This window comes from Leptodactylus fuscus, chromosome 9 (assembly GCF_031893055.1).
Source record: "Leptodactylus fuscus isolate aLepFus1 chromosome 9, aLepFus1.hap2, whole genome shotgun sequence".
In the NCBI taxonomy this organism is placed as follows: domain Eukaryota; kingdom Metazoa; phylum Chordata; class Amphibia; order Anura; family Leptodactylidae; genus Leptodactylus; species Leptodactylus fuscus.
The window spans coordinates 66,370,919-66,396,914 of NC_134273.1; the positions used below are offsets into that span (position 1 = coordinate 66,370,919).

At 42.8% G+C, this 25,996-nt stretch overlaps 1 protein-coding gene across 3 annotated transcripts in view; it reads left to right on the top strand.

Moving 5' to 3' along the window:
• The window catches only part of SUCO (SUN domain containing ossification factor), a 59,136-nt gene extending 36,441 nt beyond the window's left edge, over positions 1–22,695 (top strand). For 2 of the 3 annotated variants that reach the window (XM_075287963.1, XM_075287966.1), the window contains 13 exons: positions 2,900–2,920; positions 3,095–3,150; positions 5,367–5,455; positions 6,119–6,184; positions 9,232–9,312; positions 11,243–11,336; positions 12,104–13,219; positions 14,536–14,623; positions 14,896–15,000; positions 15,825–15,976; positions 18,573–18,664; positions 20,290–20,345; positions 21,811–22,695. In XM_075287963.1, the coding sequence (XP_075144064.1) occupies positions 2,900–2,920; positions 3,095–3,150; positions 5,367–5,455; positions 6,119–6,184; positions 9,232–9,312; positions 11,243–11,336; positions 12,104–13,219; positions 14,536–14,623; positions 14,896–15,000; positions 15,825–15,976; positions 18,573–18,664; positions 20,290–20,345; positions 21,811–22,254 (2,460 nt within the window). In that variant the 3' untranslated portion in view covers positions 22,255–22,695. The remainder of the gene's footprint in view (positions 1–2,899; positions 2,921–3,094; positions 3,151–5,366; positions 5,456–6,118; positions 6,185–9,231; positions 9,313–11,242; positions 11,337–12,103; positions 13,220–14,535; positions 14,624–14,895; positions 15,001–15,824; positions 15,977–18,572; positions 18,665–20,289; positions 20,346–21,810) is intronic. The other variant, XM_075287965.1, reaches the window with a different exon arrangement.
• The last annotated feature ends 3,301 nt before the right edge of the window (positions 22,696–25,996 follow it).

Sequence of the window (25,996 nt, forward strand, 5' to 3'; positions counted from 1 at the left end):
GTAGTCTGACCCTGCAGTCACATCCTCCTTTGTCCCATTCTTCATAACTATTAAGTAGAGGCATTTGGAAGTAAATGACTGTAGGATGAGACTATATAGGTTTGTTTGAAGTCTACAATCCTGGAGACACACAGATTTACATAGGAGCTGTGGACACAAAACAGTAAGGTGTCTTTAATTTTTATTTTTTTAAATTGTATTACATCTTTTGGAGCAATACAAATGGTTGCGCATATATAGATAAATAGATAGATATATATATGATATAGGCAGGCGCCATTTGGTCATATGACATATGCCAACGTCTACAAAAGCTGCCGCCTGTTCTCAAAAACGAGCACTTGAGCTGTGAAGGCAGCTGCACCGAGAGATGCAAAGAAAGATTACCTAGTACTGAAAGTGAACACCACGTCCATAAAGAAGTGCCTGATGATTACTAGTATTAAGCGCTAAGTCTCTTGGGATTTGCTTTGGCTTCTCGCTGACTTGTAGATCTCTGAGGAGCTACTGAAATTACTTCTGTACCTTTGTAGCCGCTTCTGGGATCTAGGTGACATCTCTGCAGCCTCTTCGGCATATAAGTAGACTTTTAAAAACATGTAACATATATGACCTCTGGTCGGGTTATTGGTCTCCAAATGCCCTTAGATTAAAGGGAATTTTCAGTATGTTGACCCCTAAGATAGTGAGACATTTAGGCCACTGATACAGTAATGTCTATTCGGTGGTGGGTGAGCATATCACTGGCACCGCTTCCAAGAAGTTGTCCATTCCCTGTCGTCAGACCTCTGACATATATCTTCTCAATAGGCTCCATGTGTCTCGGTCTGGAGACAGATGGGAAGTAATAATATAGTTTGTGACAACTGTCGTGTCCCAGTGCAGAAGAACCTGGAATGTATCGCATGAGTTTTCAGCAGGACTGTAGCCGTTCCTTTATAACTTGTATTGAGTTGCTGCCGACCTTCCCCCTTTTACCTGCAGTCAGAAAACAGCTGCATGAAATTCTCTTCCTGCTCAGAAAACTTATTACCTAATTCCTCAATCTGCCCCCCAGCCTGACACTCCTTTATATTACATGTTTGAATATACTGCAGATATGTGACTGTCTTTGAGCTTTCTCTGTACTCCACCTCGATCTATGTAAATTGTTCGACCTAGATTTTAATGGATTCTTTTCTCTTCTGCTTGGTAGAAATCAACTTTTACATAAGCCGCTTCTCCTAAAAACTATTGATTTAACCTTTACCCTTTTACTCTGGCCGACTTGTAGCCAAGCTGAGAAAGTTGTAGTATTGTGTGGTTTCTGGCTTTTCATATACGCGATCACAGAACTTTCCTTTTGTAACTCCACGTGTGCACCGAAACTCTAAAAATTTTTTAAAATGTTTTTTTATTTTTTTTATTCTGAACTTGCCACATTTTAATCTCAGGCATTTTGCTAATAAAGCAGATGTAATGGCCCTGCTGCTGTGTGGGTCATAGAACAAGGACTTAAACTAGGGAGAGGGATCCCTCTTTTTTTTTTTTTTTTTATTACCGCGCCTCCGCCCTCCAACTGTACTCATCCATAGCCCTGTCAGAGGAGCGTTCCTTACCGCCCAGCGATGATGCTAAGAGATGAAAAACGCCCCCCAGAACAAGTTTATGGAGGAGTCCTGTCAGGTGGTGTGTTCTAGAATTGTTATAGGTGGTCAAAGGTCCTCTTTTAAAGAATATCTGTCTAACCTGTATCTATACAATGCCTCGTAACTCTTAGTTGGGCACTTGCAGATATCTGGGCATGTTCCTTTTTGCGACTAATGTGTCAGTCCACACTGAAGATCCCACCACAAACCACAAAATAGAATAAGTAAAATTAAAATAATAAAAGGAGCACACCTTCAAGCAAGCTGGACACCAAAAACTGGTTAGCGTAATATCCTGTAAAGAGGGTGTAACCCATCAGGGCGGACGCTACAGTACTTTACTTTATTTTTTTTCTTTCTACCTAATGTCATTCTCCTAGTGTCAGGACCTATATCTCATGGGACTGTATTACACTCCACACCTCCTTGTTTTTCATCTGTTGCATACGTCTGACAAACGTATCACGAACTTTCTCTGTGCAAGGTTTCACCGCTGTATGCTGCATTTCCTGTGATTTGGTCTATTTGACCATTTCTAGTAATCCAGGACGAGAACATTTCAGGGCATATTGTAATTACGGAAGAGAAAAAAAAAAATCAATAGGATGTATATCCTGTTAATAAGGTGTGGTTTCTTAAATATTTGCTACAGGTTAATGGTTAATCCTCTGCAGAAGAAAATGACTTCAGTTCCACCATGTAAGCTTTTTACAAGGGACCGTGTTGGCACATTTCTCAATAATAAAACAAGAACACTAGAACCGTCATATAAATACAATAATGGGGGTGGTGCTCATAGCGGTAACATGAATTTGTTCTCCACTTGGTGCAGTGCTGACATGAGTCCACTGAGTGTAGCCAGGCCAGAGAAATGTCCTGGCTTTTCCGAAAATGCTCCTCCTCACAGTAGAGTCTATTGTGCTGTACTGTGAGAGGGGCGGTAAGGAACACCCCTCTCTCAGTACTGCGCAACAGACGCTACAGTGAGAGAGGCGTTCCTTACTTCCCAGTGATGACACTGAGCGGTTAGGAATGCCCCCCCCCCCCCAGGTCCTCTTTTAAAGAGACATTAATTTTTTTTATACAAAATTTTTTTTTAAGCTCTTCTGTGTAGTGCGAGATCTACAAAATACTACAACTTTCTTTCTTCTTTCCTTTGTGCTTTTAATGATCTTCATTGAAATGCTGATTCCTTAGATGTTATGGCTTGTCGCATGTACTGTGTTTCTGTACTGACACTTGTTTTTCTTTCTCTTTCCTTGTTGCTTCAGATGTTCATCAAGTACATAAAGGTTAGCAACCGTCTCTGAATGTTTTATGCATGGCAGATGAATGCATGATAGATATGCCATATCCAATCACTAGAGCCAATCCACATTTGCTTCTAGGCGCCATTTAATTACACGCACTGACCGCCGACTGTTTGTGCGAGCTTTTTGTTTGATCTGACTTTTTGTATTGTTTAGGTGGAGCTCATATCACATTTTGGATCGGAACATTTTTGCCCACTAAGTCTCATAAGGTAACACCTGTTTTTTCCGTTAATGATAGGTGTCAGAAAGTGTGGCAGAATGTGTATCAGGTGTGGGGATGGTAGCTTGTAGCAATGGTGCAGACCCAACCAGTCAGAGACACACGATGTCTGGTGCAAACAGATTTATTTGGAAAACACTGCATAATAAGTAAATCTTCACTTCAGATACAGAATAAGCAAAATAAAATGCAGCCTTAACTTCAGGCATAAATGTAAAAAAAAAAAAACCCTGCTCGTCCGAGCACTAACTAAACAGTAAAGATCTAACTACACGTGTGGCTTACTACCAGTCACATGAACAAACAAAATAGCTCACCACGGTCTCCTCAAACTCTCAGTATTTCAGGACAGACAGAGGCCCCTCTTCTCACTTCTAGGATTTGCCCTGACGTGCAGGCCCTGCAGCCTTTTATGGCCAGTAATGAGCACAGGACCCACACCTGGGCTGAGGCCTACTCAACACCTGCTATACATATATAAGAAACCTGGGGCTGATAATCTGGGACTCCAGCAATCTGCCTGCCACCTTCTCACACAGGTCACATGTAAGAGGGTACATAGGTGTGTCTCACAATTAGTGGTGTCTATTGTCTTGCAGACCAGGTTAAAGAGGACCTTTCACCATTTTGCCCATAGGCAGTTGTATATACTGCCGGAAAGCTGACAGTGCTCTGAGTTCAGCGCACTGTCGGCTTTCCCGATCTGTGCCCAGTGTGAAGAGCTTACGGTCCGGTACCGTAGCTCTTCTATGGTCAGAAGGGCGTTTCTGACAGTTAGTCAGAGACGTCCTTCTTCACAGCACAGCCAATCGCGCTGTTCTGTGAGAGCCGGGAGGAACGCCCCCCTCCCTCCATGATAATGCTCGTCTATGGACGAGTACTGCGAGCAGAGGGAGGGGGCGTTCCTCCCGGCTCTCACAGCACAGCGCGATTGGCTGTGCTGTGAAGAAGGACGTCTCTGACTAACTGTCAGAAACGCCCTTCTGACCATAGAAGAGCTACGGTACCGGACTGTAAGCTCTTCACACCGGGCACAGATCGGGAAAGCCGACAGTGCGCTGAACTCAGAGCACTGTCAGCTTCCCGGCAGTATATAGAACTGCCTGTGGGCAAAATGGTGAAAGGTCCTCTTTAAATGGAGTGGCATATCGAACAGCGCACCTATCACTCTCCATTTTAAAGGGACTGCCAGAGCCTCCAGTGGTTCCCATTAAAGGGATTCTATCATTAGATTCCCATGTTTTGCTACTAACACGTAGGAATAGCCTTAAGAAAGTCTATTCTTCTCCTACCTTTAGAAGTCTTCTCCGCGCAGCCGTTCCGGTGATATTCCCGGTTTTCTACGTATGCAAATGAGCCCCCTGTGCTGTCTGAAGACTCATTTACATATGCAATTGACTGGATTATATATTAGGATTTATGTGATCTTTTTGCTGTGTACAGTTATGCCAATGGCTTGGTTGACGGTTTTCATCATTCTGTAGAAAGGAAAAAAAAAGTGGTCTAGGCTTATTCTTACATCAAAAAGTACAGCATATGCTAACGAGGAGATGTGAGATGAGAAGAAGTGTGCACAGGGTCTAAAATCAATTTGACATGTTCAGTTCTGACACCTCCAGGACTGCTGTGTGTGCCATGTGCTTCTTCCATATCAAAATATAAATCTATGATTATAGGAGTCATGCCACAAGGTGTATATATATCCTCTGTAGAGATGAGCGAGTACTATTCAAAACTTCCGTTTCGAATAGCATGCACCCATAGGAATGAATGGACGCAGCTGGCACGCAGACTTTGCCGGCCGCTTAACCCCTTGCGTGCCGGCCGCTTCCATTCATTCCTATGGGTGTGTGTTATTTGAAACGGCCGTTTCGAATAGTACTCTCTCAACTCTAATACTCTGTACATATTCTAAGAACGGGGGTGTTTTATCCCCGTTGTGAATTAAGCCTGGCCCTGATGGATGAGAAGCATTGGTCTTCCCCTTAACTTCAGAGAACGCCAGCGTCAGGCGAAGTACAGCACTGGCAAGTCTGCATTCAGCCCAGCAACATCCAGGCTGAATTCACAACAGTGGTAAAGTACCATGTTCTCGCAATCCGTGGGGGTTCAGCGGTCAAACCTCCACCGATTTGGCTGCTTATCCTTTGGATAGAGAACTCAAGTACTACAGACTAACTTGTATTGCTCCCTTTTGTCTCCTAGGGTTTTTGGCACCAGCATGGTAGAAGAATATGAAGAAGTTGACTCTCAGTATCACTCAGAGCGCCCAGATATTTACGATGAAGATGAAGGTAGCTACATTTGATACATAAAATATTTTCTTACTCATTGATGGGTTGTCCTAAATAAAATCTATTTGGCACTAGCTTTGGTGATGTGTAACTGCTAGGACTGTATTAGTGTCCTTAGTACCACCAACCTCTTCACTTTTAAGTGCTATACCGAAATATTCATAGGTGGGATAAATTGTCAGTGGGACTCCATTAATATCAATGAGAGCTGCAGAGATAGCTGAAGTACCACACTTGGCTATCTCAGGCCCTCCCATTGACTTTAATGGAGTAAATGGTGCACTGACCCAACCACCACTCTATTCGGAACTGGGGACCAACCCCCCCTCCCCCCATTCTCTTGATAGGGATTATTATATATAGGCATTAGAGTACATTGGGTGCCATAGTGCATTATAGGCTACATACTATTGCACGTTATAATGTTGTACCGGTAGACCACACAATATAGTGTAGATTGCACATGATAGCAGCACCAGCATACTCCCATTATAATCGTATGCCTGCTCAGCTAGCACCCTTCCTCTGTAATATGGTAAGGTAATGCATGGGATTCACTACTTGTCTTCACCAGCAGTCTAGTGCGCTCTGTAGTCACATATTACTCTATCTGCCCAGTTAAGCCACAGGTAAAGAATTAATTGGAAATCTTCTCACTTCCAGATTATCCGATGGATTACAACACACGAGATGACAAATCATCGAAGAATCTGCTCGGCTCGGCTACAAGTGAGTGGTGTATTCTACAACATGCAGAAATGAATCACGTTTATCCTGAGGATTTTATTGCTGTGTCTCAATACAAAACAGGATGGGTTACATTTTATTGTATACAGTTTAAGTAGTGCTTTCACCTTGATATTTCTACCCTGACATTAGGGATTTTAAGGTGACTGTCAGCCAAATACATCACCATACACAATATAGCGGAGGGTTATAGGCTGCTTCTGTATACCGCAAACAGTGGCTTATCTTCCGTGAGTAAAAGAACTGGATGTGTTGGAATCGAACCTGGCCAGTATTTGCTGTCAGTGAAAGTTGGGGTACTCCCATACACATTAGATGGTGAAATTCACATACTGCCACTGGAGCCACAACCAGTCAGATTCCAGCACTTTGTCTTGATCCTTTTGCACAATGATGGGGGGGCCATGGGGTTACTATAGACAGTCAGTCTAGTTTCCCACCATCCTAGTTTGCTGTATAATCCCCCACCGTATACCATCCAAGCTCCCTCTATCCAGTTACCTGCCTGTACATAATATGGATTATCTGGGTGGTTTGTGCTTGTCATACGAAGCGCGCTACTGAATCGCCATAAGGACACCAGTCTTAGCTCCCGCTCATTGCCAGGACTATTTGGCTGTGACTAGAGTGACGCAAATGCCTATTACAGTACAGTGGAGTCTAAATCTGTTATCCTTTAAGAGTCGAGCAGCCCTGACAATGACTGGCACCGCTGTGAGAGCGCCAGCTCATTAATATGGCATTATACCCCCGGCCAAGGAAAATGTGTTGTGTTGCACGCACAGCTAGACCTGGAAGCAATGCCCAAATGAAAGGGTAACAACGTGTGACGATGGCTTCTGTTTTGTGTATTTTGGGCTTTTTCTTTGTTGCCGTGAGCTTAGCTGCTGAATGTCACCTGACTAGCTTTATTACACGATTATCATCACTATGACGGATATCTCTATGTATCTAGTATGGGACACGTACTGATCTAGGAGATTGTTGTTAGGATTTTCCAATACTCCATATACATTTTAAGTTCTCAGGGTTTTCAAGATGTGTGTTTTCTGTCAGTGACTAAAAAGCACTTTCAATAGTCAATAGTCCTGCTGTCCCGGCTTCATGCACAAGACCATAGTTTGTTATCCTACATTATCCAAAATTACTGGTCCGTAGTTGGGGGTTGTACATGGACCTATATATACACCTCTTTTGATCGAAGACCCCTCTTAATCAAAAAACTATAAAATTCATTACACACAAGCTCCTTCTGCAGGAGTCTGAGCTGGAGAAGGAATCAGAATGTAGAAAAACAGAGGTTCGGCTTGGGGCATGTTCACATTTGCATCTTTCTGCCTGGTCGGAAGACCGCATTATAGTCTGAGGCCCACAAGTGTCTGCGGGGAACCGCTGTTTTAGCCCCAATGTTCTCATTCACAGGAAACAACATATCTTGAAAATAGCGGAGAGCTGAAACACAGTGGCGGAGGTATAGGAAGCAAAATGTGTCAGGATTGTGGTGTAACTGTCTAACATGCTGTGCACAACAGTTATCAAGTATTTTAAACAGATGTTTATGAAAATGGAGGTGGCTTTGTGGAATAGGGGTGCGACTTACGTTGTTACATCCCGTTGCCAAATTTTCCCACATTTTTGTACTTTAAAATTGGTGAAGAGAAAAATCTTGCAAGGAGGACTTTTCTCGCCGCCGGTTTCAGTATTAAGGTGTCAGAAACCCGGCAAACATTATAGTCTATAGGTCTGCGGGTTTCTGTGTGTAACCGCTTTTTAAGCGGACAGGGTCTCCATCTTTCGAGTCCCCATACAGACCCAAATCACGAAAACCTGAGCGCTAGTGTGACCCTAGTGTTAGTGACAGATTTATCAAACTGCATTAGACACTGTGATAAATCTGTCTAGTCTGTTTGTACTGTAACGTTTTGCCAGTATTTGTATATCTGCCCACTGTATTGGGTAATAATACATACAGTCATTAAGTGTTATTTACATAAAAATTGAGGCCTCATGTTACAGAATTTTTAATTTTTTTGTGCCAAAGCCAAGAGTGATTTGTCAGAAGGGAAAGTGTAAGCTCTTCCTTTATATCTGCCATTCCTTTTCAAGCCACTCCAGATTTTGGCTCAAAAAACTGCAAAAGCTGCCACAAAAAAAGCAGCTATTTTGCTACGTGGGGCCTCAGCCTATTGCTTCATTCAGACTGGGGTCATTTTGGTCCGTGTTGTCTCTGTGCATAAAACAGACTACACTTGGACAGCACAGCGACCCATGTTACAATTCACACCCGCATCCTCGGCATGATCTATTCTAGTCCGCATTGCGTATGACCCTGACTAGGATCAGAAGGCCGAAAAACTTAGATCTGTCTCTTCCATGGACATACAAACTGCACACCCCCGTAGGAAAACCTCCTCTTTGTTGCAAATTAACTCATAGTTCTGTGATGTGTTCATGTGAACCCTGTCTAAGGCCGAGGCCCCACGTTGCGGAAACGCAGCTATTTTTGCTGCGTTTTTTTTTGAGACAAAGCCACAGGACTGGCTACAAAAGGAATGGGGAAATATATAGGAAGTGCTTATACTTCCACCTTCTCCTCAATCCACTCCTGGCTTTGACTTAAAAAACTGTAACAAAAAAGCTGCGTTTTTCCATCCTGGGGTCTGACAGTCATGTTCGGTCCATGAAACGCACCCTTATTTCCTAGACTGGACGCGTCACAGAACCAGCTTCCGACCCACTGATTTACACCAAATGGACGTCCTTGTCTAGTCCGTGGCTCCATCAATGTTACAAGTTCCTTTAGCGTATAATGTAATTGAAGAGCAATTGAATAAAGGGCTGTAGAAGTTCTATATGGCCATAGGGCTTATATGTAATACAGACAGACTTTAAACCTGGTTATACTGAAGCAGTTGTCCTGTCTGTTTGGTGCAATGTGTTTTATTTTGCCGGAGCCTTGTCTCCGTGTAGCCTGCATGTACACGAGTGCAGTGAAGTAATGTTTGCTTGTGTTCCTGCGTTCTCTTCAGATGCCATTCTTAGCATGGTGAATAATCTTGCAGCTAACATGCTGGGGGCGAATACTGAGGAGGAAATCACTGAAAGGAAAGGTAGCCGCCTTATATTTATATTTCAGTCTCACCGTCACTTTAGTGTGAATTGTACTCTATATAGGGAAGGTACTGCTATATAGTTACATAACCTGACACTGCCCATTGTCAGTGGTAAGAATAGCAGCTCTCAGGTAAGAGGTTTCATTACCTTCATATCACTTCAAGGAATGTAGAGAATAGTGGGGCTTCTTAAAGCATGTGCCCTGCACCGCAGCTGTGTTGCTGTCCGCATCCTCCATATACTGTACGTGTTATATGTACAACCGCATCACGTGAGGTCTGCTCCATGATAACCTAACTGCTAAGCAATGCAGCTCTACAAACACTGCTGTGGTAACCAAGTGCGACTGATGGTGCCGTATGGATATATATGATAAATTGTATATACTATGAAATGTGATGGGAACATGCTGTAACATAGGTAAGACATGTCTGAGCTCTTGCAAGGTTATAAACTTATAACAAGGGCAATCCAGAAGTTTAGGTGAACCCTTTGGATTCCCGATATTGTAATTCTCGAATTCTCTACCTTGAATTGCCCATGTGTCAGAGACAGACACCATGGAAGGAATCTCTGTGACCTATACAGAGCTCATTGAACAACCTGTATCCATTAGAGACAATGGTAACACTTTATAGGAAATCTATTAGTGCCAGTCTGTTCATAGATTCTGCACAGGCTGTAACAGGAATCTAGAAGGCCATATGAATCAATAACTAACAATCTACCATAAAAGCAAGTCTAAGGGAACCTTTCAGATAAATTTGGAATGCTAAACCACAAGCTTGTCCTTGTGGTCTTGTGCTTTAGGGTCGTAAAATATTCCTATATTAAGCAAACCCTACTTGGCCTGCATGCACGGGTCTGGGGGTCGTGTACAAGTTTGTGATAATAGATTGCACAAGGAAGATGTCTGTGCTTTCCATCAACCCTCACATTTATTATATCATGTGATTTTAGTGCATGCATATTTCTCCCTTTATAGCTCAATATCCTAGTATTAGGGCTTTCATATATTTTTTAATTTTTACATTAGACAGACTTACTATAGGGGCACTCTGCCATTAGTCCATACAAGCACGCCAGTGGTTTGGTGTTCCAAATTCATCTGACAGGTTTCATTCATCTTTTGAAGGGTGTTACTGCACACTGCTCCCTCCACATGACCTGAATATATAATTCTTGGTGAGTCACCCTTCAGTGACAGTATCATGTCTTATGGTTGCAAAAATCATCCACTGCCTTACCTGTATGCTTACATAGAATAGATGCAGTGGTTTTAAGACATCTGTCTGGTGATATTCTCTCTCATGTAAGGACTAGAGATGAGCGAACAGTAAAATGTTCGAGGTTCGATATTTGTTTCGAGTAGCCCCTCAATATTCGACTACTCAAATCGAATATTGAACCCTATAATAGTCTATAGGGGGAAAATGCTCGTTTCAGGGGTAGGCAACGTTCGATCAAATTATACTTACCAAGTCCACGAGTGAGGGTCAGGCTGGATCCTCCGAGAAGTCTTCTCCGTGCAGCGTCCCCGCGGCGTCTTCCAGCTCTTCATTCACTCTGCCAGGCATCGGGCCTGGGCAGAGCCGACTGCGCATGTCCGCCCTACAAGCAGGCATGCGCAGTCGGTTCTGCCCAGGCCCGATGCCTGGCAGAGTGAATTCAGAGCCGGAAGACGCCGCGGGGAAGCTGCACAGAGAAGACTTCTAAAGGTAGGAGAAGAACCAGCGTTGATTGGCCGACTGTATAGCATTCGGCCAATCAATGCTGGTTCTGCATTGAACTTTTCCATTCGAATAGCGAGTGGTACTCGATCGAGTACGAGTATTTCGAATACCTACCCGATCAAATACTACTCGCTCTAGTAAGGACCATTTTATCATATACGTATGTGACTACTTATTTTATATGCTTTCTTAGTTTTGAATGGCAGTAAACCACAAAACGTTACCGCAGAATCTCCAGCCACAAGTACGGCAAAGACACCTGAGCAAACTCCAACTCCTACAACTACGTGAGTACTTCAGCTGTTGAATTGTACATGTACATGTGTGTGTATAATCTCAGTATATGTGTGTACGTGTATGGTACATAGTTGGCAAAATCATACCAAAAAGACGACCATACTTAGCAGAGAGCTTTTGCACCTACATTTTCGTGATCGTGGGGGTCCTGGCAGTTGGATCCTGAATGATCAAAACTTTAAACTTTGACATTCAGAATTTTGCCCCATTGTGCATCAAGGCTTGAGTGCACTTTGTGGACAAAAATCATAAAAATCCATGCATGAACCCTAAAAACCTGAAAAACGTTCAATATGTCATACATGTTGCTTAATATGTATGAATTAACCAAACCTAGCAGGGATGGGTTTTTTTACATTTTTATCAGTGTATTGGTTAATGTTCAGTATGTCTTATGTCAGATGATTATCAGTGTTGGAGGACCTTTCACCACCTAAACCATTTCATGTTCTTAGCAATAGTGAATAAGCGCCGCTCCACTGATTCCAGCACAGTTGGAATTTTCTCTCTAGTTCCCGCCATTCTTGAGTAACAAGTGTCTGCCCTTGTCTGTTCCTGCCTGACGCTGCCCTCCTGACAGTACAGAGGCTAAATAATATATCGGGCACCAAAACTAACAGCATTGAGTGGGGACTAAGGAGAAAATTCCAACTGTGCTGGAATCATTGGGGTTGTGCCTATTAATTGAGTTAAGGAACTGAACTTGTTACAGTTTTTTTTTTTTTTTCTAAAATGTATTTGTGATATTTCACTCTAGGTTGGAGGAAGAGGGGGTAACTCCTCCAACTGTGTCTATACCTGAACCAGATCCTCCCAAAGAAAGTCCCATTGTTCAGCTGGTTCAAGAGGAAGAGGAGGAGCCGCCAAGCCCCTCGACAGTGACCCTCTTGGGCAATGATGAACAGGAAGAAGACACCTTGTCCTGGTTTGAATTTGAGACCCAGATTTACTGCGGGGAGTTGGCCACCATCTGCTGTATCTCCAGTTTCTCAGAGTACATTTATAAGTGGTGCTCGGCTATTGTCGCCATTCATAGGCAGCGGAGTAAAACACCAGAGTACAAACGGAAAGAGGAAAGTGACTGTCAGTCTACGCAGCAGCCTGTAGTTTCTCCTACTACTGTTGAGTACTCGGCTGAAACTTCTGAGAGTACAATGACGGAGGAGGCCACAACCGATTTCATCTTGATCAATCCCGGAGACACTTCCCAAGGTTCTTCAAATAAGATCATATCATCCATCCATTTGGAGCCCAGTCACACACAGACCATTTCTCAGACTGTGACCGCTGAAGAAAGCATGTCCTCGACTATCTCTCCTTCAGATGCCAACAAAATGGTGACCACACAGACTCCTAGCTTAAGTATAGATTTAGAACAGGAGCAAGTAAATGAGGTAAAAACAAGCGATCCTGAGATTTCTGCTGAGAAACCAACTGTAACCTCTGAGGACAATTCTATAATGATGAATGTGGAGAGCACCAAGGAAGAACAGGTCGACTACGCTAAAATTCTAAAAACTACAGAGCCGGAACAGATTCAGGAAACAAGCGCTTCTAATTTGGCGAGCGAACCGGAGGCGAAAGAAGCAGCGAAGCCTGTAATGACGCAGGTTGTCGATAGCCCACCTACCATGGAGAGAAAGGAAGAAGACCACGTTACTGAAGATGCCGCCATCAGTGGTAGCTTGCACAGGAGTACTACTGACTTCTACGCCGAGCTACAAAATGTTACCGATCTGGGTTATACTAATGGGAATCAAGTACATGGTTCCAACCAAAAGGAATCTGTCTTCATGCGCCTCAATAACCGGATTAAAGCTCTTGAGGTTAATATGTCTCTAAGTGGTCGCTATCTGGAGGAGCTTAGTCAGAGGTAAGGAAAAAGATTTTGCTATTAACTACATACATGTTGATGGACCTCTTACATTGGTTAGAGCAGAGTAATTCCTTTTCCAGTCGTCTTTGTATCCACTTCAAGGGATAAAATCTGATGTCTTGGCTTTCTCTAGTGATATTAGCAGATTGTCAGGGGCTTCAGTAGCAGGACCTAGTTGGGACTTGGCTTAAAGGGATCCTATCATTGGATACCCTTTTTTTTCCCTGAGTAACACGTAGGAATAGCCTTAAGAAAGGCTATTCCTCTCCTTCCTATAGATGTCTTCTCCGCGCCGCCGTTTGGTAGAAATCCAGGTTTTTCTTTGGTATGCAAATGAGTTCTCTCGCAACATTGAGAACTCTCCAGCGCCGCCTCCATCTTCTTCTGGAACGCCCTCTCTTTGTGTCTTCTTCCGTCCTGGGTTTCAATCTTCTATGCCTTGGGCAGAGCCGACTGCGCATGTCTGCAGTCACAAGAAAATGGCCGCTTACTCAGTAAGCTGTGTAAGCAACCACAAGAAAATGGCTGCTGACTAAGTGGCCATTTTCTGGTAGCCGCTGGCATGTGCAGTCGGATCTGCCCAAGGCCTAGAAGATTGAAACCCAGGACAGAAGACGCCACAAGGAGAAGGGCGTTCCAGAAGAAGATGGAGGCGGTGCTGGAGAGTTCTCTTGCAGCATTGGGGACACCCCTGTGCTGCAAGAGAACTCATTTGCATACCGAAGAAAACCCAGATTTCTACTGAACAGCGGCGCGGAGAAGACATCTAAAGGTAGGAGAAGAATAGCCTTTCTTAAGGCTATACCTATGTGTTAGTCAGAAAAAAAAAAAGGGTGTCCAATGATAGGATCCCTTTAAAAGGGTTGTCCAATTATAGACTCTTATCCCTTATCTACAATAGTGTAGATATATTTCAGATCACTGAGGGTCTGACCGCTGAAGCCTCCCTGAATCCTGTCTTGTCAATGAAGCGCCAGAGTACTTGCTGACTACCGTTCCATTCACTTATATTTAACACATTGGTGCTTCACTTAGAGGGTTCAGGGGGGATTCAGCAGTCGGGGCCCCCAGTACTTTGAAGGAACAAACAACAAAGTTGTAAGAGAAGCTGCTCCTGAATGGATGTCTCTTCATTGAACTGCAATTATTTGCTAAAACAGACACGGAGAGCTGACTGCTGGTGGTGAGAAAATGTAATAAAATATTTGCTAGCTGATAAAATTGGAGACTCTTCTTCACTCCCACAGAACCGAGAGCTCGAGTAGATATTATGTAGAATATATTGAATGAGATCCATTATATATATTTTTTAGATATCGGAAACAAATGGAAGAAATGCAAAGAGCTTTCAACAAGACTATATTAAAGCTCCAGAATACATCCCGAATAGCAGAGGAGCAGGTAAGCTGGAAACTGATAGGTCACGTTGAAAGGAATTCCAGATACACAGGGTAAAATAGCCAAAGTTCCTCAGGCCATGACCAGTAATATACACTGTAATGTATTATTGGAAAAGCCACACCTTTTTTTCATTGAAACCCCAATCCATTGTCAAGCAATTGGCTTAAACCTAGATGTCACATTCTACACCACAATGTACTAATTTTATTTTATTTTGGTGGATGTCTAATAAAAACCTAATAAAAGACTACACAAGTTTTTCTACTTCACAGGATCAACGTCAAACTGAATCCATCCAGCTACTTCAAGCTCAGCTCCTCAATATGACCCACCTAGTCTCCAATCTGTCTGCCACTGTCACCGAACTAAAGCGCGAGGTAAGAGCGAAGTCTGTGTGTGTCCTAAATTCAGCAGGTAAACTTGTATTGTGTGGGTTGTTACATCTGAATGTGTAGATGACTTGTATCGGTGGTAAGGCAAACATATTTTTGTTTAGCTCCCCACCCTAAATAAGAGCTTGTCTCAACAGGAGCTCACCTACAGTCACTACACACCTATCTGCAGATCTTATCTCATCCAACAGGGAAAAAATAAGGTCACCGGTAGACGTACGTAGTGTCACCTCCACAGTCCTCTCATACATAACTAATATACACCCAAAACATTTTGACCGGCACTTTTAGCTAAAAGAGAAACCTGGCGTACCCCTTTATAGTCAGTGGTCTCCATTATGTCTGCTATTTTAGCAGTTCATGTGTTGGTTTTTGTAGTCTTCCAATGGACCAGAGCAACAGACACCCCAGTGCAGATGTGACTGCAGCCTTAGGGAGGTAGGTGCGAGTTCCACTTCTAAGACTCGGCACCTATTAGATGTTTATGGCACATATGGTAGAAGGTATACAGAAGCCCAGGAGCTTCAAAAGAATTTCACTTTTTTCTGATGTGGTTTTGAATTGTAGACATAGGTTTGTGTTGCTTTCTTTGTGTGTGTAAGATGGCTGTGTACTTTAGCGCAGCCTTTGTACAAACTGTAACATTAGACTGACTCAGTCCTTTGTGTATAGCTTTTATATAGTTCCTTTACATTGGAACATGATACGTGCTCAGTTTTTATTTTTGCTGTTAGCTGATGGCTTTCTGCATTGCAATGTTATTATGACTTTCTTTTTATGTAGATTTAACACTTTGTCTTGTTTTTCAGTTGTCGGACCAGCAAGGTTACTTGGTCGTCTCTCTGATCCTATGCATCTGTTTGGCATTATTTATTTTCCTTCGCTGTAGAAATTCATCTCAATTGAATGATGACGACTTGTCGAAAATCCCAAAAAGCAATAATTACCCAAGTCCCAAAAGGTGAGACCATTGGTTTGTGTATATTAGTGATAGTGAAGGGTGGATGGGAGAGAGAAAACGACAAATGATTTACAGAAATTAAGTAGAACGTTATAATCTGAACCAGATTAGTGTAAGGGTCAGTTCACACACATACTAGACTTGTTGCAGAAATATCGGACTAAACCTCCCTTAGGGAGCCTTCACTCAGAGTTTACGCTCCGCTCACTCTGAACATAAACTTGTTCAGCGTGAGCGGCGCTAAAACAGATCCCATTGACTTCTATGGGTCCCGGCATACGCGCGCTCCCCATTGAAATCAATGGGAGGCTTTTTTACCTATTGCTTTCAATGTGATACGCGCGTATGCCGGCACCCATAGAAGTTAATGGGATCTGTTTTAACGCCGCTCACTCTGAACAAGTTTATGTATGTTCAGAATGAGCAGAGCGTACACTCCGTGTGAAGGCTCCCTAAGGGAGTTTTTACTGAAGTCTGAGTTGCTATAATCTGCCTTAAATTCATCAAATGTCACACAATATTTGATAAATTTGGTGCATCTATAAGCCTATCACTGCAGTCCTGCGATGTTACTTCACTTTCTGGAGCGAAGGTGTGTGCAATAATTTTTGGGACTAAATTCCTAAGTTTTCTTCCCCCATTCATATGGGGGAATGGGCGCATAATTTTATTTATTTATTTTAAATGTAGATTGAGAGCCCCACACAGGGATCACAATGTACATTTTTCCCTATCAGTATTTCTTTGGCGTATGGGATGGAAATCCATGCAAACACGGGGAGAACATACAAACTCCTTGCAGATGTTTTTTTGCCCTTGGCAGGATTCGAACCCAAGACTCCAGCGCTGCAGTGCTAACCACTGAGCCACCGTGTGGCCCCAATGGTTGCATAATTTGTGTAACAAATCTGCCGCCAGTAAATTAACCCTTAGTGATACTCTTCATACTGCTCACCATTGCTGTAGTTAGAATGCAGTCAGCTTTTTTTTTTTTTTTCCTTTTGCTTTGAGCTCACACCCGGCATTATAGCGTAAGTAAACAGTGTTACAATGTGGTCGGTAGTATTAACAATTGCTCACGTGGACATGAATATTGTGCTTTGAAAAAATCCAGTCAAAATGATCCATCAGATGTCGTAGTATCAAGAGCTTACATGTGTCTTCTGGGGATTTTACAATGTCCGATTTTGGCCATGCTTTATGCTGTAGATTCTGTCTGGATTCTCACAAGGGTCTCACACCTAAATCCAGACACATGCATTCTTTGCCGAATTTCTAAGGATTCTAAGGGAGGTTTCATAAACATAGTAATTTGTGTTTTTTGTTTTTCTTGGGAATTTTTTTTTTTTTTTTTTCATCGCACAGCATGCTTTAGAGCAGAGTTTCCTAATCTTTGCAAGCAGTGTGTGATCAGCTCCAACTATATAACCCCAAGGAAGCAATTGGTTACAATGCTCACTTATGGACATAAATAATGATGGAAGTCAGACCCTGTCATAAGTGAATGGGGCCTGCAGGGGGCGCTGTAGGTGCTTATTTGAAGACTCAGAAAGGAGAATAAGAAGCAGAGTATGAAGTTTGCCTGTTGAGAAATGACATGCCCCTGTGGACAGCATTTATGTTACAGATTTGTACATATGACCCCCTTTAGCATACAGACCACACCACATAGCTGAATGCAGGCCACGCATTACACCATAAAGATAGAGACACCCGGGCACCCCTTTATGCAAAGCTTAACCCTATATACAGACCACAAAGCAGATCCCTCCTATCATTTATAGACTAATAGTCCCACCATGGGGAAATTGAAAGGATTATCTTATCTCCATATGTCAGCAAGATAATTCCACCCACCCTTGTCAATATGCTAACCGGGGAGATATGGGCAGACCTGATTAGAAGCTGCAGGATGCTTGTAATGCAATTGATGGCAGAGGTCCGATGGGGAATCTCACAGGTCTGAGTATTTTGAGGACCACTGGCTGCTACATATTAAAGAGCGTCATGGATTTTATAATCCATAGCATATTCATTACTTACGCAAAGTCTGCGCTGACATTCTGTAGCTTGTTCATTGGAGTTTATCCACATGCTAATTTGTAGCAGAAATCCTGAGGTTTAGCTGTAGATCTTAATGGAAATCCATAACCGCTTTGATTTTACTAACCATGTGGCCATACAATCTAAGAAATCACTCAGCTGTGCCTATGGGTACGAGCCCTTCTATAAGGCCTGGTTTTGATATTGTTGTCTGTAGTGCTCTGACATGACCAATATCTCTTTATGAGCTATCAGAAGATCATTTTGGCTGCATTTCCGCTTTGTAACTCCTTTTTTAGTTATTCCCGACTTCCTTCAGATCATGTCGACTGAGCGATTTAGTTACTGGGTGTTCCTATGTAGTAAAGCAGTGCCAACCCTGTTACATGAATTGCTCCAAAGTAGTTTGTCCACCTGTGTGACCCAACCTGTTCATCCAGGCCGATGTGTATAGGATTGCTGTGATGTGATTTGTATCTCTAGAATCAATGATTTTCTACTGTATAATAAATTTACCATGTCTGTTTGTTTTTGTTTTTTTCCCCTCCTTTAGGTGTTTTTCCTCCTACGATGATATGAATCTGAAGCGAAGAACTACGTTTCCTCTTATCCGTTCCCAGTCATTTCACCTGTCCAGTAAAGAAGGTATTCGCATTGTTCTGCATGTCGCACATACTTGTGTAATGGGTATTTAGTGTCAGTCTGTCTTAATATCTCATATAATATGCAGGTGAGAGATTTTGGCAAGCCGCAGTATTGTGTCACTAGCCTTCATGCCTTTAAGCTATAAAGGTTTTCGAGAAATTTGAGAGAGGGGATCACAGCTGAAATCCAACAGCCCAGTCCTTATCTCCTTGACATCTGCTATCAGGTGACCCCCATACACATTAGATGGTTGGATGGTCCAATCAAAATCAGTGGATTTATCGAATATCCATCTGTTAATGGTCAGCTTGAAGCTCCATGCACACAACCATGAGCATTGTCGATTTGTTACCTGTGTTTTTCAGGGGAAGCACCCTTTCCCATTATTGTAATGGCCCCATATACATGCCCATGTATGGGGTCGTGAGCCCAGGGCAAAAATCAGGACAGGTCTTATATATGTACGTTGCACAGCCTGTGCTCACTGAAGAAAGTGAATGCGTACGTCCATGGAGACTTGGTTAAATAGCACATGGATCAGGGGTGGGCAATTAATTTTCCCATGGGGCCACATGAGAAATTGTAACGGTTGTAGAGGGCCATGTGCGCCACAGCAAATTTAGCTCCACCCACTTCTGACTCCGCCCATTCTCAATCATTTTCCCATGTGCCCCACAAAGTAAAATCCTCCTACAGTCACCCTAACATTATACACCTCCACATTATAACATTTCCCTCCAGATGTCCCACAATAGTAAGTCCCTCTCCTGGTGCCCCAGTATAAACCAGCAGAAACTAGAGGGGACATTAAACTGGGGCAGCTGGAGGGGGACATTAAACTGGGGGCAACTAGAGGCAGCATGTCCCCCCTCCAGCTACCCCCCATGGTTTAATATCCTCCTCCATCTGCCCCTAGTTTAATGTCCCTCCTCCCTGTGCATTCATTTTAACTGCCCCCCCCTACATCTGCCCCTAGTCTCCCTTTTGCGCACACATGCTGTCTCTTCTCTCTTTATTATCCAGCAGCCTCCATAGCCGGCAGCTTGCAGAAAGCACCCACCCCACCCACTATTGAGTCATAGCCTATCCTGCTGATAGGCTACGATTACATCATCACAGGTCCTTGAACAAACTTCCACTAGCTATGCGGGCCGGATAGAAGCAGTCAGAGGGCTGGATGTGACCTCGGGCCGGACATTGCCCAGCTCTGACATGGATGTCCCTGTAACTGTAATCTCACTTAGGGTAATCAGAATAAAGTTACTAATGGGAAAAAAACCAAACCCTATTCTGTGTCTGTATGGAAAGATTCACTTTGTACTCATTCTTCTCCACTTTTATACAGGAGGAGATCACATATAATCTCCTTTTTATGACTTGTAAGATTTACATTTCCTGTCTCAAGTTGCTGTTAGTCAGGATGCTGGCGGAAGATGTTAGAATAGACCGTTATGTGACAGGTCCTGGATGAAGGATGAGGCGGTGACTGATTCTTTTTCTGAGACTTTACAAAGTTGGCAAATTGTAGATTTACGTAGTTTACACCTGTCTACAAGTTATGGTAAAGGTTTTTTGACTTCATATATTCATTTGGTAAATTGTAACTTTTTTTTTTTCTTTCCCAGTGGATCCAGAAGATTTATACATTGTGGAGCCATTGAAATTCTCACCAGAGAAAAAGGTAATGTATGTTTGTTAAAGAGGGTTTGCTGGGTCCAAAACGTCTTCTAGACCCATCATCTAGGATTTTTGTTTGGTTTCTGACCACAAAGACATACTTCTACTCCAACCAGGCAATGCAGAAATAATCACCTTTTAATAGATGGGCAAATTTACTTCAAGTGCATTTCAGGCTGGCCCAGTCTGTCTGAGGGCATATCCTGCAGGTAGATCATCATTATGATAACTCAATTTGGGACCAGAATATCCCTTTAAGACAGATTCCCTTTAATTGCCTGGAACAGTTGTTAAACTAGCCAAGTCTTAAACTAGTACAGAAGCCCCATAGCCCTGAAGATGCAACCAATGTTGTCTAGAATTATTTTTATTCGTCCTCTAAAGTTGTGTTACAATCCTACATGATCAGACCACCCTGTGTACGAATCACATTCTGGAGGGATGGAGTCACCGGGTGGTGATGGAGTTGTGCGGCGTCCTCTTATCACGTAACACACTTTCAATGACGTCCCCTGGGTGTCATTTCTGTATAGCGAACACTAAATTCCTACGCCCAAGGAGGATAAAGCAAGGACAGGCTGCACAGCTCCAACACCACCCAGGTGACTCCCCGACTCTGGTATGTGATCTCCATAGACTGCGGTCGGATAGTGGACATTCTGGCAGCAAAGTGAACTTTTATGGCATGTTAGTAATGTGTCCTCGTGCTCCGGCTACATCCTCCCATCTGAGACCTACAAATTAATACAGTGCGGTTTTTGTTTTTTTTCTTGACCATTCCATTTCCCACCTTCAGATGGCACTAAAACATTGTGATTCTGCAAACTGTTTTTCTTTTGTTTTAGTAAGTTTTTTTGGTGCATGTTTAGCGGTTGACCAGCAGATGGCGATAATGTAGTGCCAAATTTTTTTTATTTTTCTATAATTATCGTTAAATGAAATCTGTTACTTTTGCCATTTCTGATCCTTGCAGTGCAACCAAGATGTCTTGTGACCATTGTACATGTTCTAGTTTCACAGGCACCTCCATCATTGGCACTTACTGTAAAGTAGGGCTTGGTGATTATGACCTAAATTTTACTTTGATTATAGTTAATTGTGATTAATTGACATGAGGCTCAGAATAGGTTATGGGATTGCTTACTTCATTAATCCCCTGTCAATCCCCAAACTCCCCGGGTCATCTCTCTGCCGTTCTGTACACACATGGTTAATGATTGCTTAGTCAGTGACTAACTGAGATGGGTCACCTCAGTGATTGGTGAAGCAATAGTTTTCTGTGCATTGGGGGGGAACTGGACAGTAGAGACTAATAGGGGACCTAAAAAAGTCCTATAACAGGAGCAGCTGGGATCAGCGAGAGTTTTTTCTCTTAATGCCTTTTAAGCCATTCATCAATGGATAACTCCTTTTCAGTAAATTGCTTTTATAGATTATAGACTTATTTATTCTTATTATTCTGTTCCCAGAAAAAGCGTTGCAAGTACAAAACAGAGAAGATCGAGACGATTAAACCCATGGATCCTTTAAAAGCACTCCCAAACGGGGACATAAAAACAAAGAAAGAATTCACAAACCAGAGAGACTTTTCCAATATGGGAGAGGTCTACCACTCTTCCTACAAGGGGCCACCTTCCGAGGGCAGCTCAGAGACTTCTTCCCAGTCCGAGGAGTCCTACTTTTGCGGCATCACAGCCTGTTCAGCCCTTTGTAACGGACAACCCCAAAAGACTAAAACCGAAAAAAGAGCCATTAAGCGCAGGCGCTCCAAGCTTCAGGACCAAGGAAAGTTCATCAAAACATTAATACAGACTAAATCCGGGTCCATGCCCAGTCTGCACGACATCATCAAAACTAATAAAGACCTGACTGTTGGGACTTTTGGGGTGACAACAGTTTCTGGTCGTGTCTAACCATCACAGGGTACCTGATCTAAAAAAAATTTTTATACTGACTCCGGTACTACGTAAAAAAAAAAAAAAAGGAAGCTTTAGCCGACCATTCAAGGGTTACATGTGCACAACATGAATCGGGCTGATCTTTAAGAACTCGGATCATGTCCTATTCCTGGACGTGTTTGAGCAAGAAAATGGAGCTGCTTCTTCTTTTTTCTTGAAACGTTTCGATAGGTTTAGATTTTTCGCAGTTTAATTACTGGGGGAAAGAACATTTAATACCCAGATTTGTTGGGTTTAACTTGAGCTCAAGTTGTCGTGTCCTACCCCGATGTCGTTCCCGTACTTGCACCTTTCCATATTTATGTGCCTTCTGTCTATTTATAATGCCACTGGAGGAAAAGAAAAAAAAAAAAAAAAAAGAGCACCAAGTGTGAATGCGTGACTTAGGTTTTTAGAGAACACATTTAATTATTTTTTTTTATTATTCCTTTTTGCCGCTTCTTGGAGTTTAACACTAAAAAGTCTGCGGCATCCTGCAGCTAAACCATTCCACGAGGAGAGTTTGTCATCCTGCGACAAAGCTTTGACCCAATGATCTGTACTTGGGTAGAGCCTATGGACGATACCTGGTCGTTACAGGAAAGCCTTTAGCTGCCATGGATGCCGCCATATTGAATCTGTTCATGATCATGATGATAGAACCAGTTTTTTACTTTTGACTAGTGTTAAGCATAAAGGTTGTGCCATGTGCCCCGCATACAGACATAGTACGTGCGTTCAGGTTGTAGAGAATCGCCATTGTTCAGTTTTCACGAATGACAAAATTGAAATGCATAAAACCATTGGGGGACATAAACTACTGACCGTATTTGACTTTCTTTCTAATCTGATAACGTTGCACCCCTTAACCCTACTATGAAGTGTTTTATAACATACTCAGCGGCACCACTGAAATCTATCATCATTATCACGCTCCATTACCTTAAAGGGGCCATATGAGTTTAGGAAAAGGTCAATTTTTTCCAGTTCTGTTCATAAACTGCAATATAGCGTCACTCCCTTTTTTTTCAGTCTATCATGCGCCCCTTTAATTGATGATATGTTGCGCTGCACACTGCATATGCTGCTTGGACAAAGATTTTTATTGCTACTGAAATAACTTATTCCCTTCAGGCTCAACCATGTATATTTTAGAATTTTCTGCCTTTAAGCTGGTCATACACTTAGGGTAAGTTCACACGGGGTTTTTTGGTCAGGGTTTTGAGGCCGTATCCGCCTCAAAATCCTGACCAAAAAGAGGGCACCCACTGAAATCAATGGGAGCCGGTCAGTTCTTTTTTTCCGGGAGCTGTTTTGTTCCGGCTCCCGGAATAAAGCGTCACGCTCATTCTTTCAGGCGGATTTGCCTCGCGACATGCACCTGAAGACACTCCCTCCTGACTAGGCCCATTTATTTGGGCGTAATCTGGAGTGGAGTGCGCAACTGCATGCCACTGCACTGCATCGGCATCCAGTCGCATCTACCCATATTTTGGTCTGCAACCTGAGACTGCCTCCGCCTCAGGTTTCGGACCAAAAAACACCCTGTGAACTTACCCTTATCATGGTTGTCAGCAAAACGATTCTTCAGCCGACAATTGAGCATATTGCTCTTTAAAATGTGGAGAATGGAGTGACTCGCAGCCAGACAGATTGTCCAGCATTGGTCAGGTTGACATTCACTTACCAATTATTCTCTTTCCGAATATCTACCCCCAGTGGGAAAAGTCGGGACAGTGACAAACCCATTAAATGGGCAACTGGTGCTGAAGAAATTGACCGGTCGGGTCTACATTAATATTAAGTGTAGCTCCAGCTTTAGGCTTTGCTCACACCACGTGTATCTTTCTGTACTTTGTGACTGTATGATGTACAGTATACTGATCTGTTTGGTAACGCCGGTCCTAACAGACCCCTTACCATCCCAGATCTTAAGTACCAAGTGGTGGCTGAAATACAAGGTGTGATGAAAGGTTTGCACTATTTATATTGCCAAAAAAAGTTCAGTCTAGTCCCGACGCCAACACGAACTAGTAGCACCTCATTAGATTTCTAAGAGCAGTTGTTTTCTTTAACCAATATTGGCTGATTTAGTCCTTTTGCACTTCGTATTCTGACTGCTCTGTACTTATGATGGAGCGGGGCTCACTAGTATGGATTGGCGCTTACATAGTATGCAGAGCACCCCCAGATAGTTACCATCTGGCCTCTGCTTCTCCTCGTTTTATTGATGTTGTAAATGAATCCAGTAATGTAGTTCAATGCAGAATTTTTTTTTTTCATCCAGAAGTTTTATTGAATACTTTTATTTCCTCTAGGATCCCATTATCCTGGTTAACCAAAGCCCTAGAAATACTCCGTGCAGGAGACTCCATTTACATATGCTCATTTATACCTTAAAAAGTGCCATCAGTCTTTGGCTTGTTGTGTCCTCATATACCGAGTGTAATAGTCATGTTTGTCGGTGGCTAGTAGCTAGTTTTATGTCGGTACAGTGCGTGTTACTTGTCTGTCTTTTGTTGTTTTGGGGGCGCATTTTACCTTACCCAGACCAAATACAAACATAGATCTATTACTTAGGTAGGCAAAATCCTCATTTAAAGGGGTTGCCCCATGAATAAATATTAATTTACTCTGTTACAGCAGGACATATTACGTTAAAAACTGGATTTATTTATTTAAAAAAACCAAAACCTCATCTGTCTAACCATTGCGGATCCATGCTTGCTATAGCGCCCCTGGTCATCTTTTGAGGCACTTGTACAGTCACAATATAAGCAGATTCTCACTGATGCTGGTGACATTAGGTGGACATTCTCCGAAGGAATCAAAGGAACACCAAGGGGGCGCCATAACATAGCTGGACATGGAATCATGGGATCAGTCCTTTCTACACGATGATAAATTGTCTTCTGAGATCTGAGTAAATTATTTGCGGCGACTCCTTTAAGTTCTGCATGTAGCTGGGAAGACGCCATGTTGTTGTAGCAAGACTGTGTTAAGACTGTGTTGTGATTGTGTTGTGGATGGGTTTCACATGGTTGCAACGCTTGTGTGTAAAGACTGAATGTATAGTTATAGATTTTAAGCATTTTTTGTTTTGTCAGAGCTGCTTATTGTGTTTTTAAGACCTCTGGGATCTAAGGCCGCGTTCACATCTGCATTGGTAGTTCATCATTTCTGTTTGTTCATAGACCGCACGTAGCGAGCTGCAACCAAAAACGTGGCAAGTAAAAAAAAAAAAAAAAAGAAAACACAGCAGAAATGCTTTTGTTTTGTGAGTGTTTTTTTTTTTTTTTTTCTCAGCGGCCTTTTTCACACAATGTCCACCGTTTTATATTAACCCCCAACTTTTTCCGTAGGTATAATTGACATGTTGCGATTTTCAAAAACGTAAATGTTTCTGAAATCGCAGCTTTTCCGTTGTGCAATGTGTGGATGGGGTTTGTCAGAATCCCATCCACTTTGCAGGTAGTGTAAAACGCAGCATATTTTGCCACAACCAAAACACTGCATTTTCGCCACGTGGGGCCTATAGTAGTTTTTCAGACTGCGATCGATCACGAGTTTCTCACCCTAAGGCTTGTTCACACGGGGCAAGAGGCAGCGGATTCTGACGCCGAATCCACCTCATAATCCGCCTCCCCACAATAGAGGTCTAATGTAGATATGTTCCGGCTCACAGTAAAAAGAAGCAAGCTGCCCTTTCTTCCGGCGG